The following is a 26,525-nucleotide window of genomic DNA, read 5'->3' on the forward strand; positions in this document are numbered from 1 at the left end:
CACTATTCATCCATCAATCATCTAATTTTTGACACATTTCAAAGTAATTGGCAAAATCAGTACACTCCTCACAGACACTTCAGCATGTATATCATTAAGTGAAGTTCAGTATTTAAAGATCTTTTTTCCTTTCAAGGTAAAGTTAATATACAATCAAATGCATAAATGTCGAAGGTACCATTCACAGATTTTGACAAATTGATACAATTTTGTAACACAAACCCCTACAGTTTAAAGAACATTACCATCACCCAAAAATCCTTTCATGCTACCTCAAATCACTATTCCAGACTCCATGCCACAGGGCCAGCCACTGTTCTGATGTCATGTAAATGAAATCATATAGGATATGCTCTTTTGTTCAAGGCTTTTATTCAGTGCAGTGTTTTTTAGATTCATCCCTGTTGATGTATTGTGGTTCATTTTTTTTTATTGCTGAGTATATTAGTCTGTTCAGGCTTCCACAACAAAATACCACAGACTGAGTGGCTTAAACAGCAGAAGTTTATTTCTCACAGTTCTGGAGACTGGAAGTCCGAGATCAAAGTGTCAACAGGTTTGATTTCCCCTGAGGCCTCTCTCCTTAGCTTGTAGATGGTCACTTTCTCACTGTGTCCTCACATGGTCTTTTCTCTGTGTGTGTCTCCTTGGTGTCTCTTCCTCCTCATATGAAAACGTAAGTCCTGTTGGATTAGGACCCTACCCCTAGGACCTCCTTTAAATTTTATTATCTCTTTAAAGTCCCTATTTCCAAATACAATCAACATTGGGGATTGGGATTCAAAATATGAATGGGAGGGAGGAGGGTACAATTCAGTTCATAACACTTTGTAATATTCAATTATATGAATACTCCACAGTTTATCTGTTTTTCTATTGATGGATACCTGAGGCTACTTCCTCTTTGGAGCTATTATGAATAAATCTTCCATGAACATTCATATACAGGTCTTTTGTGAACAGACACTTTTATTTCTCTTGAGTAAATGCATAGGAGTAGAATTGCTGAGTCCTGCTTAGTTTTCTAAAAACTGACAGACTTTTTTCCAAAACGAGTGTACCATTTTTATACTCCCACCATCCATGTATAAGAGTTTTGGTTGTTTTATATCCTTGTAAATATTTGGAATTATCAGTCTTTTAATTTTAGACATGTTGATGGGTGTGTACTAAATAACTTTTGACCAAAACCAAAAGAAACTAAAAAGCCAGTTCTAACTTTTTTTTATTTTTACAATGAACATATTTGTTTTTGTTGTAAAATGGCAATTTAATTTTTTTTAACAAAGTGATAATCAAACACTATTAAAAGTTTTTCATAAAAAAACAGCATCACCTTTCCTGCTCTCATGGTAGGTCTTTCTTCACAGGCAACTACCCTCCGCTTTTAGCTATTTTTCATACTTGCTAGTGTATAGTTTATACTGCTGTTTTTTGATTTATCAGCTCCTGACATGATCTATTAACTTCCTGAGATAGCATATGAGGACACAGCTCTCCCATCTACCCCTTATTCCCCCTCTGACTGCTAATTCTCCTGCTAACACAATATCACATTTTGGTTAAAACAGTTGTCAATATCTCACAATTATGACCACAGAACTACTGTTCAGTGCTGGGGGGGAAGCCATAATCATTCCTCCTTTCTTATACAACTCTTCATTTTCATGGCTTTAATAATTACCTCATTTCTTCATTTGCCTAGCTTGTTGTGTTCCTACTGTTAATTGTTTCCATATATTCCAATATCTTTCCCACATGTCCATGAATAATATTTTCCATATGCTCAAATAGATCACTCATTGTTCTTCCCTGAAGGCCTCTATACTCCTATTCCACTCTGAATTGGTTATCCTCTTGTCTGTTGAGCAATTGAGATTTCTCTTCACTGCCCCTTCAACATTCTCCTGAATTAGTTTCCTTATGTGCTGAATCCCATATCTTCCTCTTTCTTGGTTTAGCCCTTTATTTTGCTGGAATACAGCCTTTGGTATCTATGGATAGGAAATCAATTTTTTGAGACCTTAAATACCTGAAAATACCTTTATTTTACTCTTAACCTGACCCATAGTTTGGCTGGGTATAAAAGTTTAATTTGCAAATAAATTTTCCTCATAATTTTGAAAGCATTGTTCCATTGAGTCCTAGCATGCTTTATTGCTATTGCAAGGTCCAACACAATTCTTTTTCTGGACTCTTTGTATTTCATAAGTTATTGTTTTTCTTTTTGGAAATTTTTAGTCTTTTTTGTTTGCCCATGGTCTGAAATTTCACAATGATGCTCCTCAGTGTGGATATTTTTCATATTCATTATATTGTATACATAGTGAGCTTTCAGTTTAGAGTTTCATATTCTGAAAAGTTTCCTTCAGTTCTGGAAAGTTTTTCTTGTGTTATTTCTTTGATCACTCCTTTCCCAGTTATATAGTCCCTTTTTCTGTAATACCTTTTATTGGGATGTTGAATCTCTTGGGCTGATTCCCTATCTAATATTCTTACCATTTTTCATCTTTTTGGGAGATTTCCTTTGTCTTCAAGCCTTCCTCCTACATTTTTATTCCAATTTTCTTATTTGTTTTCTTTTTTGTCTCATGGCTGAAACTCTTTCCTTATCTGTCTGAGACTATTAATTATAATTGTTTTGAAACTTTTATCTTCTTGTTGTTTATTTGCTTTCATGTTGGACACTTATCTTAGCTGTCTATTCATATTAAAAAGAGAGACATTAAAAAGCTGATGGAATATTTTTGTGCATATTTGAGGCTTGTTGATTAGTGAACTTCATAGAAGGATAATAGGATAGCAAGCTGTATTTACTATGCCCACCAAATGTCACTCTCTGGTGGCATTTCTCTTAGTCCATTTCATTTTTCCAGAAAAAAATTCAGTAGGCTCCTGCATACAATATATAAGTCTGGCTCAAGACATTCGAAATAGGGACAGGAAAAGGAAGTGAGTCTCAACCTCTGTCCTGTCTTCCCTGTGCCAGATTTCTTGGTCCTCTTGTTCTCTCCAGAGAATAAACCCCCTGTCTGCCACCAGGAAGAGCAAAATGAGAGGAAGCAGTAATCAGATAGTTGCTTGGCTTCCTGGGCAGGAGATATAGCCCAGTGGAAGATGGGAAGGAGGCTAATCATTCTATATATAAACTTTCAACCAATGTCCTTCTTTTAAACCCTTCACTCTCTGTAGTACCTTGTGTCTCCAACTACCAAACCCTTTCAGAGTCCAATAGGTCAAACAACTTCACTTACTGTTAGCTTCCACCTCTCCAGAAACCTTGGTGCTAGCTCTACCTTTCTGCTAAATCACTTCCATCCAAGGATGTTTCAACCATTTTCCATTTTTCAAAATGTTGTTGAAATCTCTCCACACTATGTTCTCTCCTGATTTCATGGTCCTTATAAGTTTATACCTTTTTCAGTTGCCTTCATTTTTAGTTTAGTGGCATTTTTGAGGTTGATTTGCCATGTTTAGCTAGAAGAATCATTCTTAAAGGATATAATTTTTGACACTTTAAGGAATTGAGAATATGCCTCAAATGCTTCACTTAAAGATTAATTTTTTCATATATATTTCTAAATACTTAAACTATGTATTTAAGCTATGCTTTAAAAAATCACTAGATTTCATGTAAAAAAATGAAATTACTTATCAACTGTCAAAGACATATACTGATGAAATTGGTTTCCAGAAATGGTTAGCTAGTCTGACCTGAGTCTCCTATATCTTTTTACCTAGTCTCTCTGAAGGTAAACATCAGTATTTGTAAGACAGCTGTCTAAATTTAGGAATTTTTAATAAAATGGATTTTGTATTTCTTCATAAAGCCATCTCATCTCTTTGGAAATTGCCCCCATAAACTTAGCTTCTTCATTACTGCCCAGCCTCAACCACAAAAGGCAACTGCTCCCAGAAAACAAATAATATACTGTATTTCCTTTAGGATGATCTAAGACTATGAACCTAACATTTAAACCTCATGCAGTATCTTAGCTAAAACAGTTCATCAAGCATGTTTCTTTTTTCCTATGCATGATTCAGAATTACATTTTTATTTTTTCCTCCAGAATTGGACAGTCCATATCCTTATAACCGAGCTCATTTCCAGATTTAATTTATGTCATGTTAGAGTTAATTGGCTTTGTAAACCAAACATAAATACAACCTTGCACATTGAACATACTGTTAGAGAGCACCCTCGTTTGCTAAATAACAAAATGGAACAGGTTTCTACATCTGATTCCCAAAAACCGTGATACTGGTGACAAGATACTACAGTATGCCTTGAGGGATCTGCTAATCATATCCAGGCCCTTGCCTTATGAATATGAACTGAATGTTGGCCTGGCCTGTAATTGGACTCTTATGACCATCTGGCAGCTTCTGTGACATATTAGTGGCCTTGGCCCAGTTTCTAATTGGCATGTACCAGCATCAGATTGGCACATATCTTCATCCACAAGACAGCTTAACTTTCTAAATAAGAGAGGTCATAATATCTTTCTTTTCTTTAGCTGTGATGCAATTGCTTTTGGCAGGTTTTTGTTTTAACTGAGAAGCTAAAATTTCAAGATTCACATGTTACTTTAATCCTGAACCTTTGAATCTGCTTTTCTACTAACTGAAACAGAGTCTAGAAACTGCTGGTCCTGTATCCATGTCTTGAAGAAAGTAGATAGATAGATAGATAGATAGATAGATAGATAGATAGATAGATAGATATCTACTGGCTTCAAGCCATGGGCATTCTTAATCTGTAAGCTGTCTACAAATTTTAAAAGAAAGCTTCATCTGTAATCACTTTAAACGGAGCCAGTAGAGCCAAGATTGTTTTAGATAGTAGCGTACCAGCTTAAACTGAATACTTTCTAGTTGGGATGGAAACTTAATCCAGGAAAAACTCAGAATAAGTTTTCACTCGTATTTTATATCTTACTTGGCAACTTGTTTGAAAATGTTGCATAAAAGAACCAGCACAGGAAACATTTTATATTCCTGCTTATGGTTAATAAATATGGAATCTGAGGCATTCCATTTTATAAATCAACGTCTTAATCCAAATCTCCTGTTTTTCTGCATTAAATAAAAACCTTCAGGGTAAAAATAGCACTAACCTATATAGGGTACTCAAGGGTCACGTCAACAGGCAAAATTGATTACTCAGAATGCCATTGTGCTGAGACTTTTGTCAGACCATCAGCAGAAACATTCATTTTGTAGTCACTATAGATAAGGCATTTGGTGCAGCTGGTTTTATAAAAATGTAAGTAAATATGTCCTACTTCAGTTTTTCAATGCTTATTGAAAGAGGAAAGGAATGAATAACAAAATAGTAAACCAATGACTTGGAAATACAGGCTCACACGTTGCTAGCTCATGGAAAGTGCCAGTCATTCTAGTCAAAGACTTTCTTACCACATCTTAATTTTAATCACATCTATTTCTGCCTGTATTTTATAAACCTGGCCACTGTCTTCAATCTTTAATACCCTGCACCACCACTTCAAACACACATATACACTCACTCACACATTTTCACCTTTGTTCAAAGATTTTCCAGTCTCAAGTCATTGGCCGTTTCTGATTTTCTCAAATTCCCTCAGCCCAGCCCCTGCCTAATAGCCTATTGGTCTTCTGGCATCACTGTCTGTATAATATTACCAAGATACTATGAAGAATACATGTATGGCCTAGGTACTTTGGGGTCCATACCATTAGTTGACACCCCATCATGCTAAGATGGAAATTTCCTCATCTGTATCTCTTTACAGCCTAAAGAATGTTTCTTGATACAACCAAAGGAAACAAAAGAAGATTCCACCAAGACAAGGAGGAGAAAAAAGGTATTATTAATACTTTTCTTACAATTTTCTTACAACCCCAGGTGATTTACCTCACATTTCTATATAGTGTACTTTGATGAGGCAATTGTAATTCCCACTTTAGAGACTGTAAGATTCAGTGAGGTTTGGTGACTTTCCTTAGGTCACTCATATTAAGTGTTTCTGTTGGAGCTAAAAATAAATTCTTCTGATTCCTATTTCAGTCTTGTGGAGCACCAAACATCTTTGTTATCCACCTTTGTTTTCATCATTTTCATGGTTGTTAGAAGATAAACATGAATTTCTAAGTCTAGAAGAAGCCCAAAGCTATCCTGCCCTCTGGCCCTTCTGGCTGTGCCCAAGGAAAGAAATTTACCAACTTTCTTTTCATATCCATTTCAGTTTTTTAAACCTTATATCTTAGAGTATTAATAAAAAGAAAATAATAACCAGATGACAGTAGTATAAGGCATTTCTGACCGTAATTTGGAACCATAATTTAAAGCAAAAGACTCCCCTTACATTTTAATATTTGCCTATGAGTGCATGGAAGACTCTATTGCTCCTGTACAGACTTTCTTACAGCTCAACCTTGGAGAAAGTGTGGTTAGCTTTGACCTTCCCCCACAGTTGTGAAAACAGCAGTGTAATTCTCTCCCTGCCAAGAAGGTCTACTGCTGAATTCAGAAGAGGAAATATGATTGGGATTAGAGGAAAGAAGATGGATTCAAACCAATTACTTAACAGCAAGCTTTTAGAAAGTTAAGAGTATGTATGCATATGTTTTCGTTGCTCACAAATGGCCAAATAGAAAGATGGGAGATGCCAAATTGGCTGAGGTTTGGCAAGTCCTTAAAGAAGTGACTTTCACTTCTCTTTGATAAGTTTGTACACTAATGGCCTTCAGGAGTGTTAAGTTCTTGGTGGCTCAAGGTCAAAACTCTAGCTAGATAGTTTTAGCCTTGGCTGAGGTCATGCTAAAATGTGCCTACTGATGACATATTTTTAAAAGTTAATTCCTTTGACAGAACTTTTACCATTCTTGGCAGTGGTATAGAAATGAGGATATTGTGGAAGGAGTTGAAAAGGTGGGGGTGGGGAGTGGCTCTTTGTGGATCTTTGGTGAAACATTAGAAGGAAATGAGAAAGAAAGTTTATGATGAAAATTAACTGAACAGTGGTATGTTCCTAGTACGTTGCAGGCACTCAGTAAATGCTACACAAATGAATCCAAATCAGAATTGATGCTGTAAGGTTATTCCTGTTCCGTTTTCCATGGGGCCACTTCAAGACTCTCTCCCAGGACTTAACAATCGAGAGTCTATAGTCTTCCTTTGCAGTGGGCTCCAATGCTCAGATTACTCCTGCAGGTTTTACCTAAATCCCAGAAAACCAAACTGAGACTCAGTGCCTTAAAAACCAGGTTCGGCAAAAAATTCTCAAAATTCTACTCTCGGAATAAAAATCACTGAAGGATTAAAGAGAGGTTTCCACAGCAACAAGATTTCTTGGCTTTTAACAGAAAGGAATGCCCTATTATGGAGACTCCTACAGAAATTTCAGTTCTCCTGAAAGCTATTGACCAAGAGTTACAAAGAGACTTTTAGATCACCCATTCATTTTTCAAAGCAGTATTTGTATCCAAAAAGTATTTATTTATTAAGTTTTTTCAAGTGTATTTATTAGAACTCACATTCATACTCAGCTATCACCAAAATCTATATGCAGTTTAAGTACCAGAGGATTCTTAGCTATTCTAAGCTAACATCATTCTAAAATCTATCTTTTTGAAGTTTTTTTCTTCCTTCTCATGTTGTAGAAGAAAATTACTGATGTTCTTGCAAAATCAGAGCCAAAACCAGGGACCCCTGAGGACCTACAGAAGTTGATGAAGGACTATTACAGTGGCAGTCGCTCAGTGATTGAATTAGAAGAACTAAACCTACCAGGTACAGCCAGACTTGTTTGGCTTCTTTCCTCTTTTTTTTTTTCCCTTACTATTCTGAAGTTAATCATTTAGCAGGACTCATTGTTACTGCTATCAACTTTCCTGATGCGGAGGAGCACAAAGGGTTTATCTTTTCTCCACTATGTATATTATAGCTAGGTATCTCTGCCAGTGAATCAATGTATTTTCCACATGCTAATACTCCTTTTCTCAACCTCACAGTTTTAACTTTTGAATGATTTCTTTATTAAGATGCTAAATGGTATTTGTTCAATCTAAAGAAAGATTTGGGGGCACCTGCGTGGCTCAGTTGGTTAAGCATCTGCCTTCAGCTCAGGTCATGATCCCAGGGTCCTGGGATCAGAGCCCCACATCCTGCTCCCTGCTCAGTGGGGAGCCTGCTTCTCCCTCTCCCTCTCCCCCTGCTTGTGCTCTCTTGTGCTCTCTCTGTCAACTAAATAAAAATAAAATCTTTAATTAAAAAAATAAACAAGATTTGTAAATGCTTTTTTTTGAAAAAGCTAATTGTTGAGTGTGCATTTTTTTTAGTGTTCTTGAAGGAATAAGAATCCCTAGTTGAGGAAAGAAGTTAAAGATAAAGCACACATTTAAAAGTATAGATATGAGGGCGCCTGGGTGGCTCAGTTGGTTAAGCGACGGCCTTCGGCTCAGGTCATGATCCTGGAGTCCCGGGATCGAGTCCCGCATCGGGCTCCCTGCTCAGCAGGGAGTCTGCTTCTCCCTCTGACCCTCTTCCCTCTCGTGCTCTCTATCTCTCATTCTCTCTCAAATAAATAAATAAAATCTTAAAAAAAATAAAATAAAATAAAAGTATAGATATGAAACATTAGTTTACTCACCCTTTATAGACAAGAGCTTTAGCTTTTTTTTTTTAAAGATTTATCTATTTGAGAAAGAGAAGTGTGCACACGCAAGTGAGGGGAGGGGGAGACGGAAAGAATCTCTAGCAAACTCCATGCTGAGAAGGGAGCCCAGAAGTCAGTCAGGGGCTCGATGCCAAGCCCAATCTCATGACCCATGAGATCATGACCTGAGCTGAAACCAAGAACTGGACACTCAACCAACTGAGCCACCCAGGTGCCTCAACTTTAGCTTTAATAAGCATCTTAGTTTTGTTGTCCTTATCACAGATTTCTAGTAGTGTTTTGGGTCCCAGGCCAGACTATTTCAAGGAAACTCTCTAAAGATAGGAATAAAATTCCGCATTTTTAGCAAAGCCAACACCTTGCCCCAAGTGATTCTTAAACCTACTATTGTTTGAGATCTACTGCCTTAGAATATGTATAATTAAGTTAAAAAGATACTGCAAAATTCTTAAAACAACTAATTTTAATTAATTTTGAAAATTCTGATACATCCTGTAACTCTTTGGGGCAGAGATTAAAGAGATATTGTTACAAAATCAAACCACACAAGGTTTGGGTACCACTCTTTCAGACGAGCTATTTATAGATTACTAGGGATATCTAATTACTGCTGTTGGAAAAAGTCAAGGGTAGCTTGATTTCCCTTTTCTATTACAACTTTATGCTTTCTAGAGGCTTAAGGAGCTGAAAAACATCCCATTCCCTGAATTTTTATAATTCCTTTGTGATGTGCTTTAAAAAAAAACAAAACAAAAAAAAAGGACGTTGAGTTTGGAAACAGGAGTGCCTGTGTCTGTTTCTTTTCCAGAATTTAAGGAGTACATTTCCACATGAGCAAGATCTGGAGTTTTAGACTCACAAAGCCTAGATGGCTCCAACAGCAGTTAGAAACCACTCCTGTCCAGGGCTAGTTCCTTTGAGGACAGCTACGTCCTGACTGCTGTATCACTGGAACAAAGTGTTACAACAAGCTTCTGTTCAAAGTTTAACTGAAGTTTGACTCAGTGGTTGCTTGGTCCTTCTGGTTCTTTGTTAGCGTACACCTTCAACTCAGGAAGGATTTGTGAGATAGTGGGATCACCGCTACTCTGTATACTTATGGAACATCATAAATTTTAATTTTCTAGCATTACAGAGATACAGAGGTCAGAAGAAACCTTTAAGAGTCTTTTGAGTTCTGTAGTGAGTTTACATTATATTATTGCTCTATTACAGTTCAGTTATATAGTTAAACAAGAATGTATGGTCATGGCTTGGTTTAGGAAGAAAGGAAAATGTTAAAAATATTTTATAGACAAAAAGAACAGGTTTTCATTTTCAGTTAAGAAATTAGGCCATTCTGAGACACAGTGACTAAGGCAGCATGAGAACGTTTAGTAGAAAAGACCCTAGTAGGCTACACCTGAAAGGACAGAGAGGAACCACAGTAGGGCAGAAGAGGGACACACTGTGGGTTATCTGAAACAGGCAGAGGCAGGGGCATAAATATATGGTGAATATAGATAATGAAGTACTGTTCCTATTAGTTTGCTGAGTGTCTAACTTGGTTTTGATTTGAGGTTATTTGTGTCTGTAGGCAGGAACATGTCTTTTCAATTAATATTGTTCACTGTACATTGTTAATGTCATACACATGGGCACTTAATTAGTTTTGAGGCAGGAATTTCTTGGAGTTAACTCAGCTGTCCTCCTGAGAGCTGCAGTGTGGTTTAGATCAGTGCTAAAGCCTGTAGGCTAGCAGCAACTGAATCACCCAAGAACTTAAAAAGCAAATTCCCAGGCCCACCCCCCCTGCAAGGAATTCTAACTTACTAATGAAAGGAGTCCGTCCTAGGAATCTGTATCTTTTGTAAAGCTCTCCAGGTGAGTCTGATCATATCCAGCTTGGGAAATTACAGTTTTAAAGACCATCAAAGTCTCTACAGCTGTATAGGAAGCAACATCTTTGAAGTTAACTCACATAATATGAATTATATATGCTGGGTCACAATATTACTGTCATTTAATTTAGTAATAGTTAACTCCCTAGCACTCTTCTGTGTTTATAGAAAACCTTTTTCTTATAGAAAGAATTAGAATAATAAACATGATGTTGCTTTTTTACACATCTCAGGTACAGAGTTAATAATGCTACATAATTGCCAGACCATGATAGTTCTTGGTTGAGCAAGGCCCCTATATTTTATTTTACTGTTATATTCACTTTTATTCTGGTGTTGTGTTGTGTTGTGTTTTGATGCAATATTCCCACTCTTCCTCAGTCCACACTCCTCTTTACTTTCCCCATAGCATTCACTCTAATGTGTTAATACATGATTTTAAATATGTATATATACTCGTAAAATGTCATGTTGTATGTGTGTACATTTTACAATTTATCTAAATGATGTGCTGAACTTCTCATGCTGTCTCTTTCTTCACTGAGCACTTTTTTGAGATATGCCTGTATGGCTTTATGCACATCAAGTTCATTGCTTCTAAATGCTATATAGTATGCCAATGATTTCATCTACCATGTATTGGTCATCCATTTTCTCAGATATGGACACCTACGTTTCTTCCTGCTCCCCACTATAACAGATAATGATAGGATGAATATACTTGTGTGTATCTCTTTATAGAACACGTAAGAATTTCTTTCCATTATTTACTCAGGAATGTAATCATGGGGTAATAGAGTGTATACAACTTAATTTTACTACTTTCCAGAATAGCTATTACCAGTTTACACCTCCACCTACATTTCACAAGAGGCTTATCACCCTACATTCTTGACAATACTTGGTATTATACATCTTTTTAACAACTGTCATTCTGATGTGTGTGTGAAGTATTACCTCATCACTGTAATATATAATTCTATGATGACTAGTGAGTTTGAACCTCTCTACACAGATTTGTTAGCTATATCCCCTTTACCTTTGTATATTGCCTATTCCATGAATTTGAAAAATAAACATGCTTCATTAGTTCATTGAATGATACAACAAGCTTCTATTTCACTACTCTAAGAAATTATGGACAGTTAAAAGTTTACTTGTTCTTATTGCTGCTGTTGTTTTAAATATTGGACAACACTTTAAAATATATAATGAGCCCCCATTCACTAATGTTTTACAACCTTATTTAAGAAGACACCATTCACAATGAATCTATTTTGATCATGTGTGTGTTTGCAAAATCGTCTTACAAAGCATGTTTGTCATATTCTAGACTCCTGTTTCCTCAAGGCCAATGATTTGACTCATAGTCTTTCATCATACCTAAAAGAAAGTAAGTAAACTATGATTTTCTTTTAAGTTATTCACCAAGTTGTTATTACTCCATTAAAACATAAGATACATCTCGTTAAAATTAAAACTTTTAAAACAACATTTAAAAGCAAAACTTTCCACCTCAAATGGATTTGAAGTGGAGGTTTTTCTTACGGTCCATCTTGATATTAATTTCTGTTTATTTAAGTTTATTCTTGTTTTGCTCTGGCTTTGAGAATTTGAGTTTTGGTCTCATTTTTTGGTTTATAATACATTAGAAGTATTGGTGTAGGAATCCGGAGAATAATTAGTGTTCTAGTTCCAAGTCTGTCACTAATTTGCTGTTTGACCTCGGACAAATCACGAGTTCTCTTCTAGGACTTGATTTTGTTATCTGAAAGATAAGGGAGTTGGACATGTGATCTTTATTCTAGCTGTAAAATTCTGAAATTCTGTTCATATGCTCAGAACTCAGACCATGGCTATTGCACAATCTAATTTCATCTTTTCAATATTTATTGTGTGTAGCCGAAAGCCAGATTATTCATACTAGATAGTCATCTATTTGTGGCTGACAGTGAAATAGTTTAGATATAGAGATTTAGCATTCTTTTTTCAAACTCAAATCAGTTCTGATTGCATTCAACTTGAGTTCATAAACTTTTCTCCACCTCAAATTCAGCAAGTATAAATGTAGGTTATAGTAGAATCAACCTCACTGGATTGTGAGAACTAAACAGTGTCTGTGTTTAATAAATGCTTGCTATTATTTTAATGTCATTTCCATTTTTTATCTTATATTGAGTGTTTCTTTAAAATTTAACATTATTGAATCAAAGTTCTTTTCCTATTTAGTCTTTGCCATCAAGCATCAAATGTGAATTATCAAAAATGTATTATTCCGAACACTTTTTTTACTTGGTCCTAAAACTCGTCACATTTAGCTACTTGGCATATTACGTGTTTTATGTTATAAGTTAATGATATTTCATTTTAATCTAATATCTTACATAGCCAGAGAATAGAATCTGGACAATACCCATTATATTTTACTTTAATTAATTACTAACAAAGAGTAATTGGAAAATAACTCAACTTTAGGGGCCTAAAATAAATAGGAGCCCTATTTTGCTATATTTAGAGTAATATTTTTCTATGGTATTTTTGCAGTCTGCCCTAAGTGGGTAAAACTTCGGAAGAACCATAATGAGAAGAAATCGGTCCTGATGCTGATGATCTGTAGCTCTGCTATCCGGGCCTTGGAGCTCATTAGGTTGGACACTTCACCTATTTGTTTCATAAATGTTTTTTGAGTAACTGATACGTGTCAAGTTGATACGCTGTATATGCTGGAGATGTAACAATGAACAAAACAGAATCCCTTTTGTCATGGAACTTACTTTCTAGTGAGGGAGACAGACAATGAACAAATAAATATATATTATAATGTCAGGTAGTGTTAAATTATATAAGAAGAAATAAAGCATGGCAAAGTGATAGAGAGGGTTGGGGGCTACTTTTAAAAGGATTGTCACCGTAAGCTTTTCCAAGGAGAATGACATTTGAGCAGAGACATGAACAAAGTGAAGGAGAATGCCAAGCAGATATCTAGAAGAAGAGCATTATTCCAGACAGAGTGGGCAGTAAGCATAAAAGACCCTAAGATGCAATGCTACTGGAAGATTTTGAGCAGAGGAATCACATGATCTGAATAATCTTTCTAAAGGATCACTTTGGCTTCTGTGCAGAGAACACACGTCATACAGGGCAAGAGTAAAAGCAAGGAAATAATATAAGCAATAACCAGTTGGAAAAAATAATGAAAGAAAAGATCTAATTTAAAATAATAACAGGAAAAAAAAATAGAACACCAAGTAATAAACCTACCAAATCTGTATAAAGAAAATATTATATAAGCAGCTCAGATCTTTTTTTTTAAGAGGGGACGGGGGCAGGGAGGGACAGAGGGAGAGGAGAGAGAGACTCTTAGACAGACTCCATGCCCAGCGCAGAGCCTGATGTGGGGCTCCATCTCACAACCCTGAGATCATGACCTGAGCCAAAATCAAGAGTTGGACACTTAACCCACTGAGCCACCCAGTTGCCCCACAACTCAGAAGATCTTGAACAAAAGGGCATACAATATTGCTGAATAGGAAGAATCAGTGTAAGGATGCCTGGGTGGCTCAGTCAGTTAAGTATCTGCCTTTGGCTCAGGTCATGATTCCAGGGTCCTGGGATGGAGTCCTGCATTGGGCTGCCTGCTCAGCTTCTGCTTCTCTCTCTCCCTCTGCTGCTGCCCCTGCTTATACTTGCTCGTTCTCTCTGTGTGTGAAATAAAGAAATAAAATCTTCAAAAAAAAAAGAGTCAATGTTGTAAAGATGTCTGTTTTACCTAGAATAACATAAATTTCACAGATTCCCAGTAAAACTCCAATAGAATTGGTTTTCTATCTCGATAAGCTAAAGTTCAAAATTTAAAGATAAGCTATAGTTCTAAGTTCATAAGAGAAAATACAGAAGAAAAAATACCTGGGGAAATTCTGAAAAAGAATATTAGTGAGAGGATACTGTGTCTATAGTATCTATCAGATTACCAAGAGATATATGTTACCAAGTCTCACTAATTAAAACAGGATGGAACTGGCATATGCATGACAGATCAGACCAGTGGAACAGAATTGGAAGTTCAGAAATAGGCCCATATGCATATGGCAAAGGTGACAAAGCAGTAGGGAAAGATGGATTATTTAATAAATGGTGTTGGAACAACTGGGTAACCATCTGGAAAAGTAAGTTTGGAGCCCTATCTCACTTCTCATACTAAGGTAAATTCCAAATGGGCTGAAAATTTAAATATAAAAATTATGTTTTAAAGATAATCTGTCAGTGCTTTACTAAGTGCTTTCACATACCTTTTCATTTACTGTAGTATAGTAGAAGAAACAAAAAGTCTTCCACTGGATCAGTGGTAACGTTGAGCTTTCAGAGAAGAGCCGTCAGAGTAAATTGGGATTTACTGGAACTAGCCCTCTTCCAGGGCCAGGCTCTGCACCAGACTTTGACAAGAGACAAAACAAAGGAAAATCCAAGTCCTGGAGAAAATAAATTAAGGTGCAAATGTAGACTCTCAGTAATTATTTAGCATCTATTTTTCTAAGTGAACTAATCTGATTACAAATTTAGAAAAGTAGTTTTTAAGTTCTTCAAACTCTCCTTTCCCCCCCGCCAAGGCACACACATAATATTGTATCACAAAAGCTCCCAGTAAAACAAAAGTGTTTATTCCAACTATTTCTGCTCCAAACACAACTGATCTTCAAGACTCCCAACTGTTTCTGGGCAGCAATACTTGCTGGTTCTGAAATCATAGTAGTTCACATTGACTTTTCAGTGTTTTAGAAACTACCACCACAGAACTCATTTCAGATTCAAACATTAATGGCAAAAAGGTTGGCCTGGAGATGGCCTCTTAAAAACAAGCTGTCACGTTGATTTGAGCTTCTACTGTACATAAATACCTTTCCGAAGGGCATAAAAGCACTATGTTGTCACATTTCATTTACCAATTCTGTGTTCTTCTGTGTCTTTGGTATTATGATCCGCTTCAAGGTTAGGTGATTTGCAAAAAGGGATTTCTGAGCTAGCACAACAAGCCCTATTCATAAAGACTAATAGTGAATAATTCTAACTTTTATAAGAATATCTATTCTTTTGAGGACCATGAATTAATGTTAAATATGTCCCCTAAACTGTCTTCCTAGTTAACCTTGCCATGGAGAAAGTTTATGTATGAGTAAAAGTCAAATACAACAGAACTTAGATAGTATAATTTACTATCTTGCAAATTCATATATTCCTACTGGCAATAATAATTTCCAAGCATATTCCCATGTTCTATTTCTAGACATCAATTAAAGGATTGATTGTTCTTTTATATCTATTGATACCAGGAAGATTTCCACATATAAAATTTTGCAGAAAAGTGCACTCTGCAAAGTAGATAAAAGTGGGGCATTGCTCTGATTGAAGGACATAAGCCTTTCTTCTCCTCCCTGTCAGCTCATTCCCAGCAACCCACCATGACCGTAACATACAAATTTTTGTGATGCCTTTGGGTTCCACAGAGCACAGGCTGACATCACTGCTCCAAGGTATTTCTTGCAACCAAATTTTGTGTGAGAACTATACTGCAGAGTTTAAAAGATAAATTCTCTGCCAGGGACCTGAAATACAGAAATTCTGTATTACAAATGAAGGGCAGATCCATTATGTTTCAGTTGGTTATCAAGGAAACCTAAGTAAAGTTAACCTTGTGTATGAAAAGTAGAAGCCAATCCAGATACCTGCCTGAATAAAAGGCTTCCTCACTTTCCTTCCAGAGATGGGCTGACCTGAAAATCTCAGTTTTTTGTATCTGTGTATATATACACATGCATATACTCATAGTTACACATATAAACACATATATTCTCTTTAAAGCAAGATATACTTAAGTTGTCAATGTGGCCTGCAATGAATAAGTTTTCTTAAGCATTCATCTTTTTTTTATTAATCTTTTTTTCATTAGGTCAGTGACAGCATTCAGAGGAGACAGCAAAGTTATAAAATTATTTGCAAAACACATAAAGGTAAGCAAGGGCCTGTGGTTGCTGATGGATGTTGTAAGTTATCCTTAACTGCCGCTCCTAGCTTTTTCTTATCTCCTTAGCAGGTGTTTTCTTTGGTGCCTCCTTATATAACATATTTAACAACTGTTCTGGTGTTCTTTACATTCCCTGCCTTTGCATGACCTGCCCCAGCAACAGTCGCTACTCCTCTGTGCTCCAAGATTCCTGCACAGAAGCTGAGGTTTGGTCCCTCGTTTCTTTGAAGATTTACCAATTTTACAGAATGATGCTTTTCTATCTTGATGTTAATTAACCTTCTTTGCACTGGAAGTTGAGCCTAAACAAGGGTAGCCATATTTGCTTTTTACTTTTTAACTTTTAGATAAAGTGACTATGATTGCACTTTCTCATGACTCTTCTTTTCTTTCATCTCTTCCATCTTGGAATAAGTAGGTCCAGGAGCAGGTAAAGTTGCTGGAGAAGCGTGTTGTGCACTTGGGCGTAGGAACACCAGGGAGAATTAAAGAACTCATTAAACAAGGTATGAAGAGAGGCACTGATATGCCTACTCAAAACTGGGACTTTCCCTTACCCCCAAGTGAGTTTAGGAAACCACATTTGTGATGTCGTGAAACCAGATTTCTGTGTTAATCTAGGAGTTGGAAACAGTATTTTGTCAATAAAGCTAGCCAGCAGGTATAGTGCAATAGGGAATAGTAAGGATTGTGGCAGACAGTGGTACATGTGCCTGCTTAAACACATTCAAATTCCAGTTGCTTTAAGCAGGTTAGTGGATCCACAATTCATTTCACCAATTTGCAACCTCTAGAATTTGTAGAGCTGGATGAGTTGAGTGTTTCCCTCTTAATTAATTGAATCTTGGTTCCCCAAGACTGCCATTTCAGTTGAGGACTTTTGTATAAAACATGTTGAAACAAAAATGCAGTTTCTGTGGATGAAATGGTATTTCATATGGTATTCTAGAATATTTCTCCCAAATGCATTTCTCTTTTAGTACTTTACCCAGAAAGGATTCCAGACAGTGTCCAACAGTGGGTTTTTATAATTTCTTGGCTCTCTCAAAGTCAGTAGCCTAAAACCTATTAATCTGCTGATGATATTATTACCTGTTTTACCTGCCAGACGGATTAAAGATTTCTTTTCAAAACTCATTTGCAAATTATTTATTTAATATACTAATAGAACTTTGTTTTATAACTGGAGCTATTCCTAATTTTTTCATATATCTAAAAGAAATGGGTTCATTAATGTAATGACTCAGTATAGAGATGGGCATTTGCCAAGAAGCAAACAAAAGCTTAAAATACTAATGTTTCTGGGGCGCCTGCGTGGCTCAGATGGTTAAGCGTCTGCCTTCGTCTCAGGTCATGGAGCCCCGCATCAGGTTCCCTGCTCGGCAGGAAGCCTGCTTCTCCCTCTCCCTCTCCCACTCCCCCTGCTTGTGTTCCCTCTCTTGCTGTGTCTCTCTCTGTCAAATAAATAAAATCTTAAAAAAAAAAATACTAATGTTTCTTTCCAGTTGAAAGCCATCCAGGGTTAAATGAACCCACTGTATACAAAAGGCTGTGCAATTACAAAGGAGTAACAAACTTAGCAGCCCCGGATAAGGAAAGGAAACATATTTTTTGAGTTCATACTTGCACTGGTCTACACTAAACACTCTTAGGTATCTCATTAAATATTCATGGCACCAGTGCAGGCTAGCATTTTTATTTCTTATAAGAGAAAACTGAAGCTCTGAAGGGTTAAGTGGCTCTCCCACAGTCTCTCAGTTTACTCCTTCCTAGTTCCAGAGCTTTTCCCCCTCAAAGAGCTCCTGATCCTTGAAGAAATAAATATATGTAGAAGGAGATTGACAACATGAGGCAGTAAATGACAAGGGCGAAATGAGCACTTCCAAGTCCTATAGGAGTTGAAATACACTGTTACGGAGGCTGAATCTGTATGGAAGGCTTTAGAGAGAAAAGGGTCTTTAACTGATCTTTGAAGTATGAGAAGGATTAAAATAGGATCTTTGAAGTATAGAGATGTGAGAAAAGCAATCAGGAATGGGAGAACCACTGAATCAGAAGAGGGCAGGCAGATATACATGATTTAGATACAGTGTTGAGTTCACAAGCCCTTATTATGGATTCAGTCCAGAGTCAAATCCCAGGTCCAGCAACTGACCAGCTCTGTGACCTTGGCAAGTTACTTAACCTCTCTAAATCTGTTTCTGTATTCAAATGACAGGGATAGTGGTAGTATCTTCCTCAAAGGATTGGTATGATAATAAAATGCCAATAAAGAGTTTGGCACAATGAGTTTCACACCCTAAGAAATCAAATGCTAGTTTTTATTTTTATTAAAGAGACCAACTTTCTTGGTTGGAAACTTCATGGGCTTTAGTAGCTAGTGATTCAGTTGGAAAGAGAGTGTGGAGGGAGGATTTTGAACATTAAGCTGAAGAGTTTGGATTTTTGCCTTATGGACATAGGAGGGCATTGAAGTGAAGGAACAGATGAGAGGTGCTCATAGCATATCTGTGAGACACAGAGTTGGGAGAGATTGGCTGGGCAGCAGGAGACCCCAGGGGTGAACCCTGCCTCTCCCACAGCTCTTAGCCAGAGATTCACCTGACCCCTCCCTAGAATCCAGATGGTTCTTTGTGTATCACCAGGCCCCCCATGCAATAGGGTCACTATTCTCCATATTTAAAAGAGAGAAAGGGAGAGAGAAAAAAAAGTTCTACAAATTGTTGAAATTTGATTTCAATAGAGTTGTGAGGTCTCAGTATGAAAGCTTATTTAAGAAGTGGAAAAATCATTTAAGGAGCTATTGATTTTTTGTAATAAATGAAAATAACATACTTCTGATTTCTGATTTGATGAAAGATTTAATGTCATTAACCACAGGTGTTAAGCAATATACAAAGCATTTAAAGAGAATAATTCCAGAGGTGCCTGGGTGGCTTAGTTGGTTGAGCATCTGCCTTTGGCTCAGGTCATGATCTCAGGGTCCTGGGATCGAGCCCTGCATCAGGCTCTCTGCTCAGCAGGGAGTCAGCTTCCCGCTCTCCCTCTGCCACTGCCCCCCTGCTCATACTCGGTCTCTTGCTCTCAAATAAAGAAATAAGATCTTAAAAAAAAAAAAAAGGGAGAACAATTCCAGCACTCTAGAAACTGAAAATCTAACAAAGCAAAACAAATGGCACATAACTCATTTTATGTAGCTGTTTATGACTTAATATGTTTATATATATGATATATTAAGGAAAGTTTTCAAACTTACAAAGATATCCCATGACAGTGGGATCTGTACAATTATAGATTGAATTATATTGTTTTAATCTTAATTTAATAATGAAAGAGATTTTCTAACAGTGAGAGCCTTTCAACAGTGCAAAAGTATAGAAAAAATAAATCACTTCAGAGATAATCACTTGTTAGTTAATATTGAATATATTTTCTTTAGTCTTTTTTTCCTATGCATTTATATATTTATTTTTATAAGTGGAGATCAAACTATATCATAATTTTATAACTTGTCTTTTCCACTTAATATATCTTTTTTTTTAAAGATTTGTTTATTTGACAGGGAGAGCAAGAGCACAGGCAGGGGGAGAGGCAGAAGGAGAGGGAGAAGCAGGCTCCCCGCTGAGCAGGGAGCTTGACGTGGGGCTTAATCCTAGGACCCTGGGATCATGACCCGAGCCGAAGGCAGATGCTTAACTGACTGAGCCACCCAGGCACCCCTCCACTTAAAATATCTTATGAGGACTTTCTTTGTCATGAAATAGTTTTAATTTTTCATTTTTAATGGCTATATAATATTCTACATAATATTCTACTGTTTTTTATAATTTTATTGAGACATAATTGACATATAACATTGTATTAGTCCAGTGTGTACAGTATAATGATTTTATACATATATAGTGAAATGATTACCACAATAAGTTTATTTAACATCAATCACCTCAGATAGTTATAAATTTTTTCTTATGATGAGAACTCTTAAGATCTACTCTCTTAGCACCTTTCAAATGTACAGTATTAACTACAATCAGTTTGCTGCACATTACATCCCCAGAACTTAATTACCTTACAATTGGAAGTTTTTACCTTTTAACCACCTTCACCCATTTTCCCCAACGCCCCCACCTTTGACAACCACCAATATGTTCTATGTATTATGAGTTAGGTTTTTTAGATTCTACATATAAGTGAGATCATACAGTATTTGTCCTTCTCTGTCTGACTTATTTCATTTAGCATAATGCCCCCAAGAGTCATCCTTATTATCACAATGACAAGATTTCCTTCCCTTTTACGGCTGAATAATATTCCTCTGCGGGGGTGTGTGTGTGTGACATTTTCTTTCTTCATTCATTTGTTGATGGACACAGGGTTGTTTCCTTGTCTTGGCTATTATAAATAATGCTTCAGTAACATAGGGGTGCATATATCTTTTTGAGATAATGAGTTTGTTTTCTTTGGGTATATACCCAGAAGTGGAATTGCTGGATCATATGGTAATTCTATTTTCAATTTCTTGAGAGTTCTTCCATACTATTTTCCATAGTGGCTGCACCAATTTACATTCCCACCAACAGTGCACAACAGGTCCCTTTTCTCCACATCCTCTTCAGCACTTACTATTTCTTGTGGGGTTTTTTGGTAATAGCCATTCTAACAGGTGTGAGGTAATATTTCATTGTGGTTTTAAATTGCATTTCCCTGATGATTAGTGATGCTGAGCACCTTTTCATGTACCTGTTGGCCATTTGGATGTCTTCATTGGCAAAATATCTATTCATTTCCTCTACTTTTAAATCAGATTGTTTGGTGTTTTTTGCCACTGATTTGCAAAAGTTTTTTATATATTTTGGATATTTATCCCAGGTTATATATATATTTTTAGCAATACAATTATGATAGGATACCTGGATTATTTCTAATTTTTTGCTATTATAAATAATACTGCAGTGATCATCTTTGCAAGCAACTACGTTTCTTTCTTTTTTTTTTTTAAGATTTTGTTTTTAAGTAATCTCTACACCTCACGTGGGGCTTGATCTTACAACCCCGAGATCAAGAGTCACATACTCTACCAACTGAGCTAGCCCGGCTCCCCATTAACTATATTTAAGTTTCTGATGTATTTATTGGAATTTTCATAGAAAGAAAATTATTTTATCAAATAGCAAGTATTTTAAAGCTCCTATTATATAATGCTCAAGTGCCTTCCTGTGAGGCTGTACCTGTTTGCTCTCCCACCAATAGTTATTTTGAAGAGAAGACTACCAACCCATTGTCCTCAATTTATCATTTTTACTTTTGCAGAGAGAATTTTATTTTTTTAATTTATTTTTATTTTTTTAAAGAATTTTTTTATTATTTATTTATTTGGTTGAATGGTTATTTATTCATTTGGTTGAATGGTTGAGTTTCATTCTTCTGTATATAGAGAGATAGCAAAACAAATGGCACATAACTCATTTTATGTAGCTGTTTGTATATAGAGAGATACAGAGCAAGAGAGAGAGAGCAGGAGCAGTGGGGAGAGGCAGAGGAAGAGGGAGAAGCAGACTCCCCACTGAACAGGGAGCCCGATGTGGGGCCCGATCCCAGGAGCTGGAGATCATGACCCGAGCCAAAGACAGACGCTCAACCATCTGAGCCACCCAGGCACCCTGAGAGAATTTTATTTTGTAAGATTTTATTTATTTTGAGAGAGAGCATGAGAGTACGGTGAGGTGCCAAGGAAGAAGCAGACTCCCCACTGAGCAGGGAGCCCTATGCAGGGCTTGATCCCAGACTCAGTCCCCACTGAGCACCCCACAGAGAGAATTTTATTTTTTTATTTTTTTAATTTTATTTTATTATATTATGTTAGTCACCATACAATACATCATTAGTTTTTGATGTAGGGATCCACGCTTCATTGTTTTCGTATAACACCCAGTGCTCCATGCAGAACGTGCCCTCCTTAATATCCATCACCGGGCTAACCCATCCCCCCACCCCCTTCCCCTCTAACATCCTCAGTTTGTTTCTCAGAGTCCATAGCTCTCATTGTTCATCTCTCCAATCTCCCACTCCTTCATTTTTCCCTTCCTTCTCCTAATGTCCTCCATGCTATTCCTTATGTTCACAAATAAGTGAAACTATATAATTGACTTTCTCTGCTTGACTTAACTCACTTAGCATAATCTCCTCCAGTCTCATCCATGTTGATGTAAAAGTTGGGTATTCATCCTTTCTGATGGCTGAGTAATAGTCCATTGTATATATGGACCACATCTTCTTTATCCATTCATCTGTTGAATGAATCTCGGCTCTTTCCACAGTTAGGCTATTGTAGACATTGCTGCTATGAACATTGGGATGCATATGGCCCTTCTTTTCACTACATCTGTGTCTTTGGGGTAAATACCTAGTAGTGCAATTGCTGGGTCATAGGGTAGCTCTATTTTTAATTTTTTGAGGAACTTCCACACTTTTTTCCAAAGTGGCTGTACCAACTTGCATTCCCACCAACAGTGTAAGAGGGTTCCCCTTTCTCCACAACCTCTCTAACATTTGTTGTTTCTCGCCTTGTCAATTGTTGCCATTCTAACTGGTCTAAGGTGGTATCTCAATGTGGTTTTGATTTGAATTTCCCTGATGGCTAATGATGATGAACATTTTTTCATGTGTCTGTTAGCCATTTGTATGTTTTCTTTGGAGAAGTGTCTGTTCATGTCTCCTGCCCATTTTTTGACTTGATTATTTGTTTTTTTGGGTGTTGAGTTTGAGAAGTTCTTTGTAGATCTTGGATACCAGCCCTTTATCTGTAGTGTCATTTGCAAATATCTTCTCCCATTCTGTGGGTTTCCTCTTTGTTTTGTTGACTGTTTCCTTTGCTGTGCAGAAGCTTTTTATCTTGATGAAGTCCCAAAAGTTCATTTTTGCTTTTGTTTCACTAGCCTTTGGAGATGAATCTTGAAAGAAGTTGCTGTGGCTGATGTCAAAGAGATTACTGCCTATGTTCTCCTCTAGGATTTTGATGGATTCCTGTCTCACATTGAGGTCTTTCATCCATTTTGAGTTTATCTTTGTGTATGGTGTTAGAGAATGGTTGAGTTTCATTCTTCTGTATATAGCTGTCCAATTTTACCAGCACCATTTATTGAAGAGACTGTCTTTTTTCTATTGCATATTTTTTCCTGCTTTGTCGAAGATTATTTGACCATAGAGTTGAGGATCCATATCTGGGCTCTCTATTCTGTTCCATTGGTCTCTATGTCTGTTTTTGTGCCAGTACCATGCTGTCTTGGTGATCATTGCTTTATAATATAGCTTGAAATCAGGCGACGTGATTCCCCAGCTTTGTTTTTCTTTTTCAACATTTCCTTGGCCATTCGGGGTCTTTTCTAATTCCATACAAATTTTAGGATTGTTTGTTCCAGCACTCATTGAAGGTATAGATTGCTCTGGGTAGCATAGACATTTTAACAATGTTTATTCTTCCCGATCCAATGTTTATTCTTCCAATGTTTTTCCATCTTTTTGTGTCTTCTTCAATTTCTTTCATGAGTGTTCTGTAGTTCCTAGAGTATAGATCCTTTACGTCTTTGGTTAGGTTTATTCCGAGGTATCTTACGGTTTTTGGTGCTACTGTAAATGGAATCGTTTCTCTAATTTCTCTTTCTAGAGTTGCATTGTTAGTGTATAAGAAAGCAACTGATTTCTGTGCACTGGTTTTGTATCCTGCCACGTTACTGAATTGCTGTATGAGTTCTAGTAATTTGGAGGTGGAGTCTTTGGATTTTCCACATAAAGTATCATGTCATCTGCAAAGGGAGAGTTTGACTTCTTTGTCAATTTGAATACCTTTTATTTCTTTTTGTTGTCTGATTGCTGTTGCTGGGACTTCTAGTACTATGTTGAACAATAGTGGTGAGAGTGGGCATCTTTGTCGTGTTCCTGATCTTAAGGGAAAGGCTCTCAGCTTTTCCCCATTGAGGATGATATTCGCTGTGGGTTTTTCATAGATGACTTTTATGAACTTGAGGAATGTTCCCTCTATCCCTATAGTCTGAAGAGTTTTAATCAGGAAAGGATGCTGTATTTTGTCAAATGCTTTTTACACAGAGACAATTTTAAATAAGAGGCATTACAGGGGCCCCTGGGTGACTCAGTTGGTTAAGCGTCTGACTCTTGATTTCGGCTCAGGTCATGATCTCAGGGTTGTGGGATTGAGCCCTGCGTCAGAGCGCACTCAGTGCAGAGTCTGCTTGAGAGTCTCTCTCTCTGCCTGTGCCCCTCCCCATCACTCAAGTGCGTGCAGGTGCTTGCTCACTCTCTCTCTCTCAAATAAGTAAATAAATAAAATCCTTAAATAAATAACAGGCATTATAATTATAAGAAGAATGAAAAGTCTTTTGGGCCAAAGGGAAAATACTGAAATAATCACAGAGAAAAGATGAGGGGAAGTGCTGCAGAGCAATGGAAGGCTTCAGTTATGTTTCCACATGTAACATGAAACAGCTTGGGGCAATGGAAAGAACATGGGGAGTGGGAAGAACTAACTGTGCCCAACTCTGAGACCTCTGAGGAACAGACAATCCCTAAGGTCCCCTCCAGCCCCACATTCCATAATTGTCTAGATACATAGGAAGACAGTGGAAATGGAATCCTTAAGTGGTTTACTAGTCTTCTCAAATGATAACAGACTTTGAATAGAGCCTATTCATATTTACTTCCTTTTCTGTCTAAAATTAACCCCCAAACCCCAGACTCATCCTTCTGTCCATTCACCTCCTCATAGTCACTCACACTCCATTGGACTCAACTCCTCTGAAGGGCCACTACCCAGACTGCAGGATCCATCCTATCAAATTCCTGTCAGGAATGAGACTTCACCCTCTGGGGCTTCATGAAACGGAGGTTTGGGATTGTTTCTTTGCCAGCACTTGACAAGCTTAGCAGCTTCTCTGCTTCCCTCAGAATCAGTGATAAGATTATAAGGAAAGCAATCTCAGAGTGCTGCATTTGTTTTCCATCAAGCAAGGGCTGGCTGCATTCAGTGTGTAGAGGTTAGTTGCTGGGGGAGAGGACAGCAAATGAGGCAAAAAGCAACGAGGAGACTAAAAAGTCATTTGAGTAAGCTTATGTCATGAGGTCTGCTGTAGCAACTCTCTGTTTCTTTCAGGTGGCCTTAATTTGAACCCCTTAAAGTTTCTGGTTTTTGACTGGAACTGGAGAGATCAGAAGTTGAGAAGGATGATGGACATTCCCGAGGTACCATGTAACCAGCAATTGCCTTTAATCTTTTTTTCTTCAACTTGAACTTGAGTTCAAATACAGTAATAAAGTCTTTGACATGGGGAGCCAGCACATTCTGGCCATTGAAATTATTTCTCTTTTAACTCTGAAGTAACTGCAATTACAGAGTCCATCTCACTCCCTTAGACCTAACTGTATCCTTTCCATGTGTTTTATAGTAATCAGCTTTATTTCTTCCTTATATGACCAATGACCTCTGCCCCACTGGGGACCACTATATCTATACTAAACCTTTGAGAAACAGGAGGATCTGGAGGACTTGGCACATTTTTGTGTGCCTTGCTTTAGAGACATATTCATCTTTGTCTTTCATCCTTACAAATGTGTGAGGAAGTAGGGGCACAAACTTGCCTCCTGGTCTGCATCTCCCATACCCAAAACCTCACTTAATATAGAGGGCTATTTTGTTTTTGTTTTTGTGGGGAAATTATTTTGATATCTCTGTGGATTAAAACTGATTGATTGCCTTTGTGGCCACAGCATTAGCTCATTCTGTATTTATGAAAGTAATCCATTATCATCAAAATGTGAAAAATTGATTTGCCACCTACTGTGTATCATGGGGCTAATTTTTCAATCTAGCCCGATGTTTAGAAGTATCTGTTGGAGATAAGAAGGTTTGTCCAACAATAAAAATGGCTGCCAGTCACCAACCTAATTAATCATGAT

General features: G+C 37.1%; 1 protein-coding gene across 2 annotated transcripts in view; it reads left to right on the forward strand.

The window, feature by feature from the left end:
• Positions 1–26,525, forward strand: part of CMSS1 (cms1 ribosomal small subunit homolog) — a 376,816-nt gene that overhangs the window by 349,223 nt on the left and 1,068 nt on the right. For both annotated transcript variants that reach the window (XM_028119177.2, XM_028119178.2), the window contains 7 exons: positions 5,775–5,846; positions 7,645–7,774; positions 11,874–11,933; positions 13,085–13,187; positions 16,485–16,545; positions 16,978–17,065; positions 25,723–25,811. In XM_028119177.2, coding sequence (XP_027974978.1) covers positions 5,775–5,846; positions 7,645–7,774; positions 11,874–11,933; positions 13,085–13,187; positions 16,485–16,545; positions 16,978–17,065; positions 25,723–25,811 — 603 coding nt within the window. The remainder of the gene's footprint in view (positions 1–5,774; positions 5,847–7,644; positions 7,775–11,873; positions 11,934–13,084; positions 13,188–16,484; positions 16,546–16,977; positions 17,066–25,722; positions 25,812–26,525) is intronic.

The sequence above is a fragment of the Eumetopias jubatus genome, unplaced genomic scaffold, assembly GCF_037043125.1.
Source record: "Eumetopias jubatus isolate StellerSeaLion01/CBP00866 unplaced genomic scaffold, mEumJub1_p1.0 scaffold_1, whole genome shotgun sequence".
Lineage (NCBI taxonomy): Eukaryota > Metazoa > Chordata > Mammalia > Carnivora > Otariidae > Eumetopias > Eumetopias jubatus.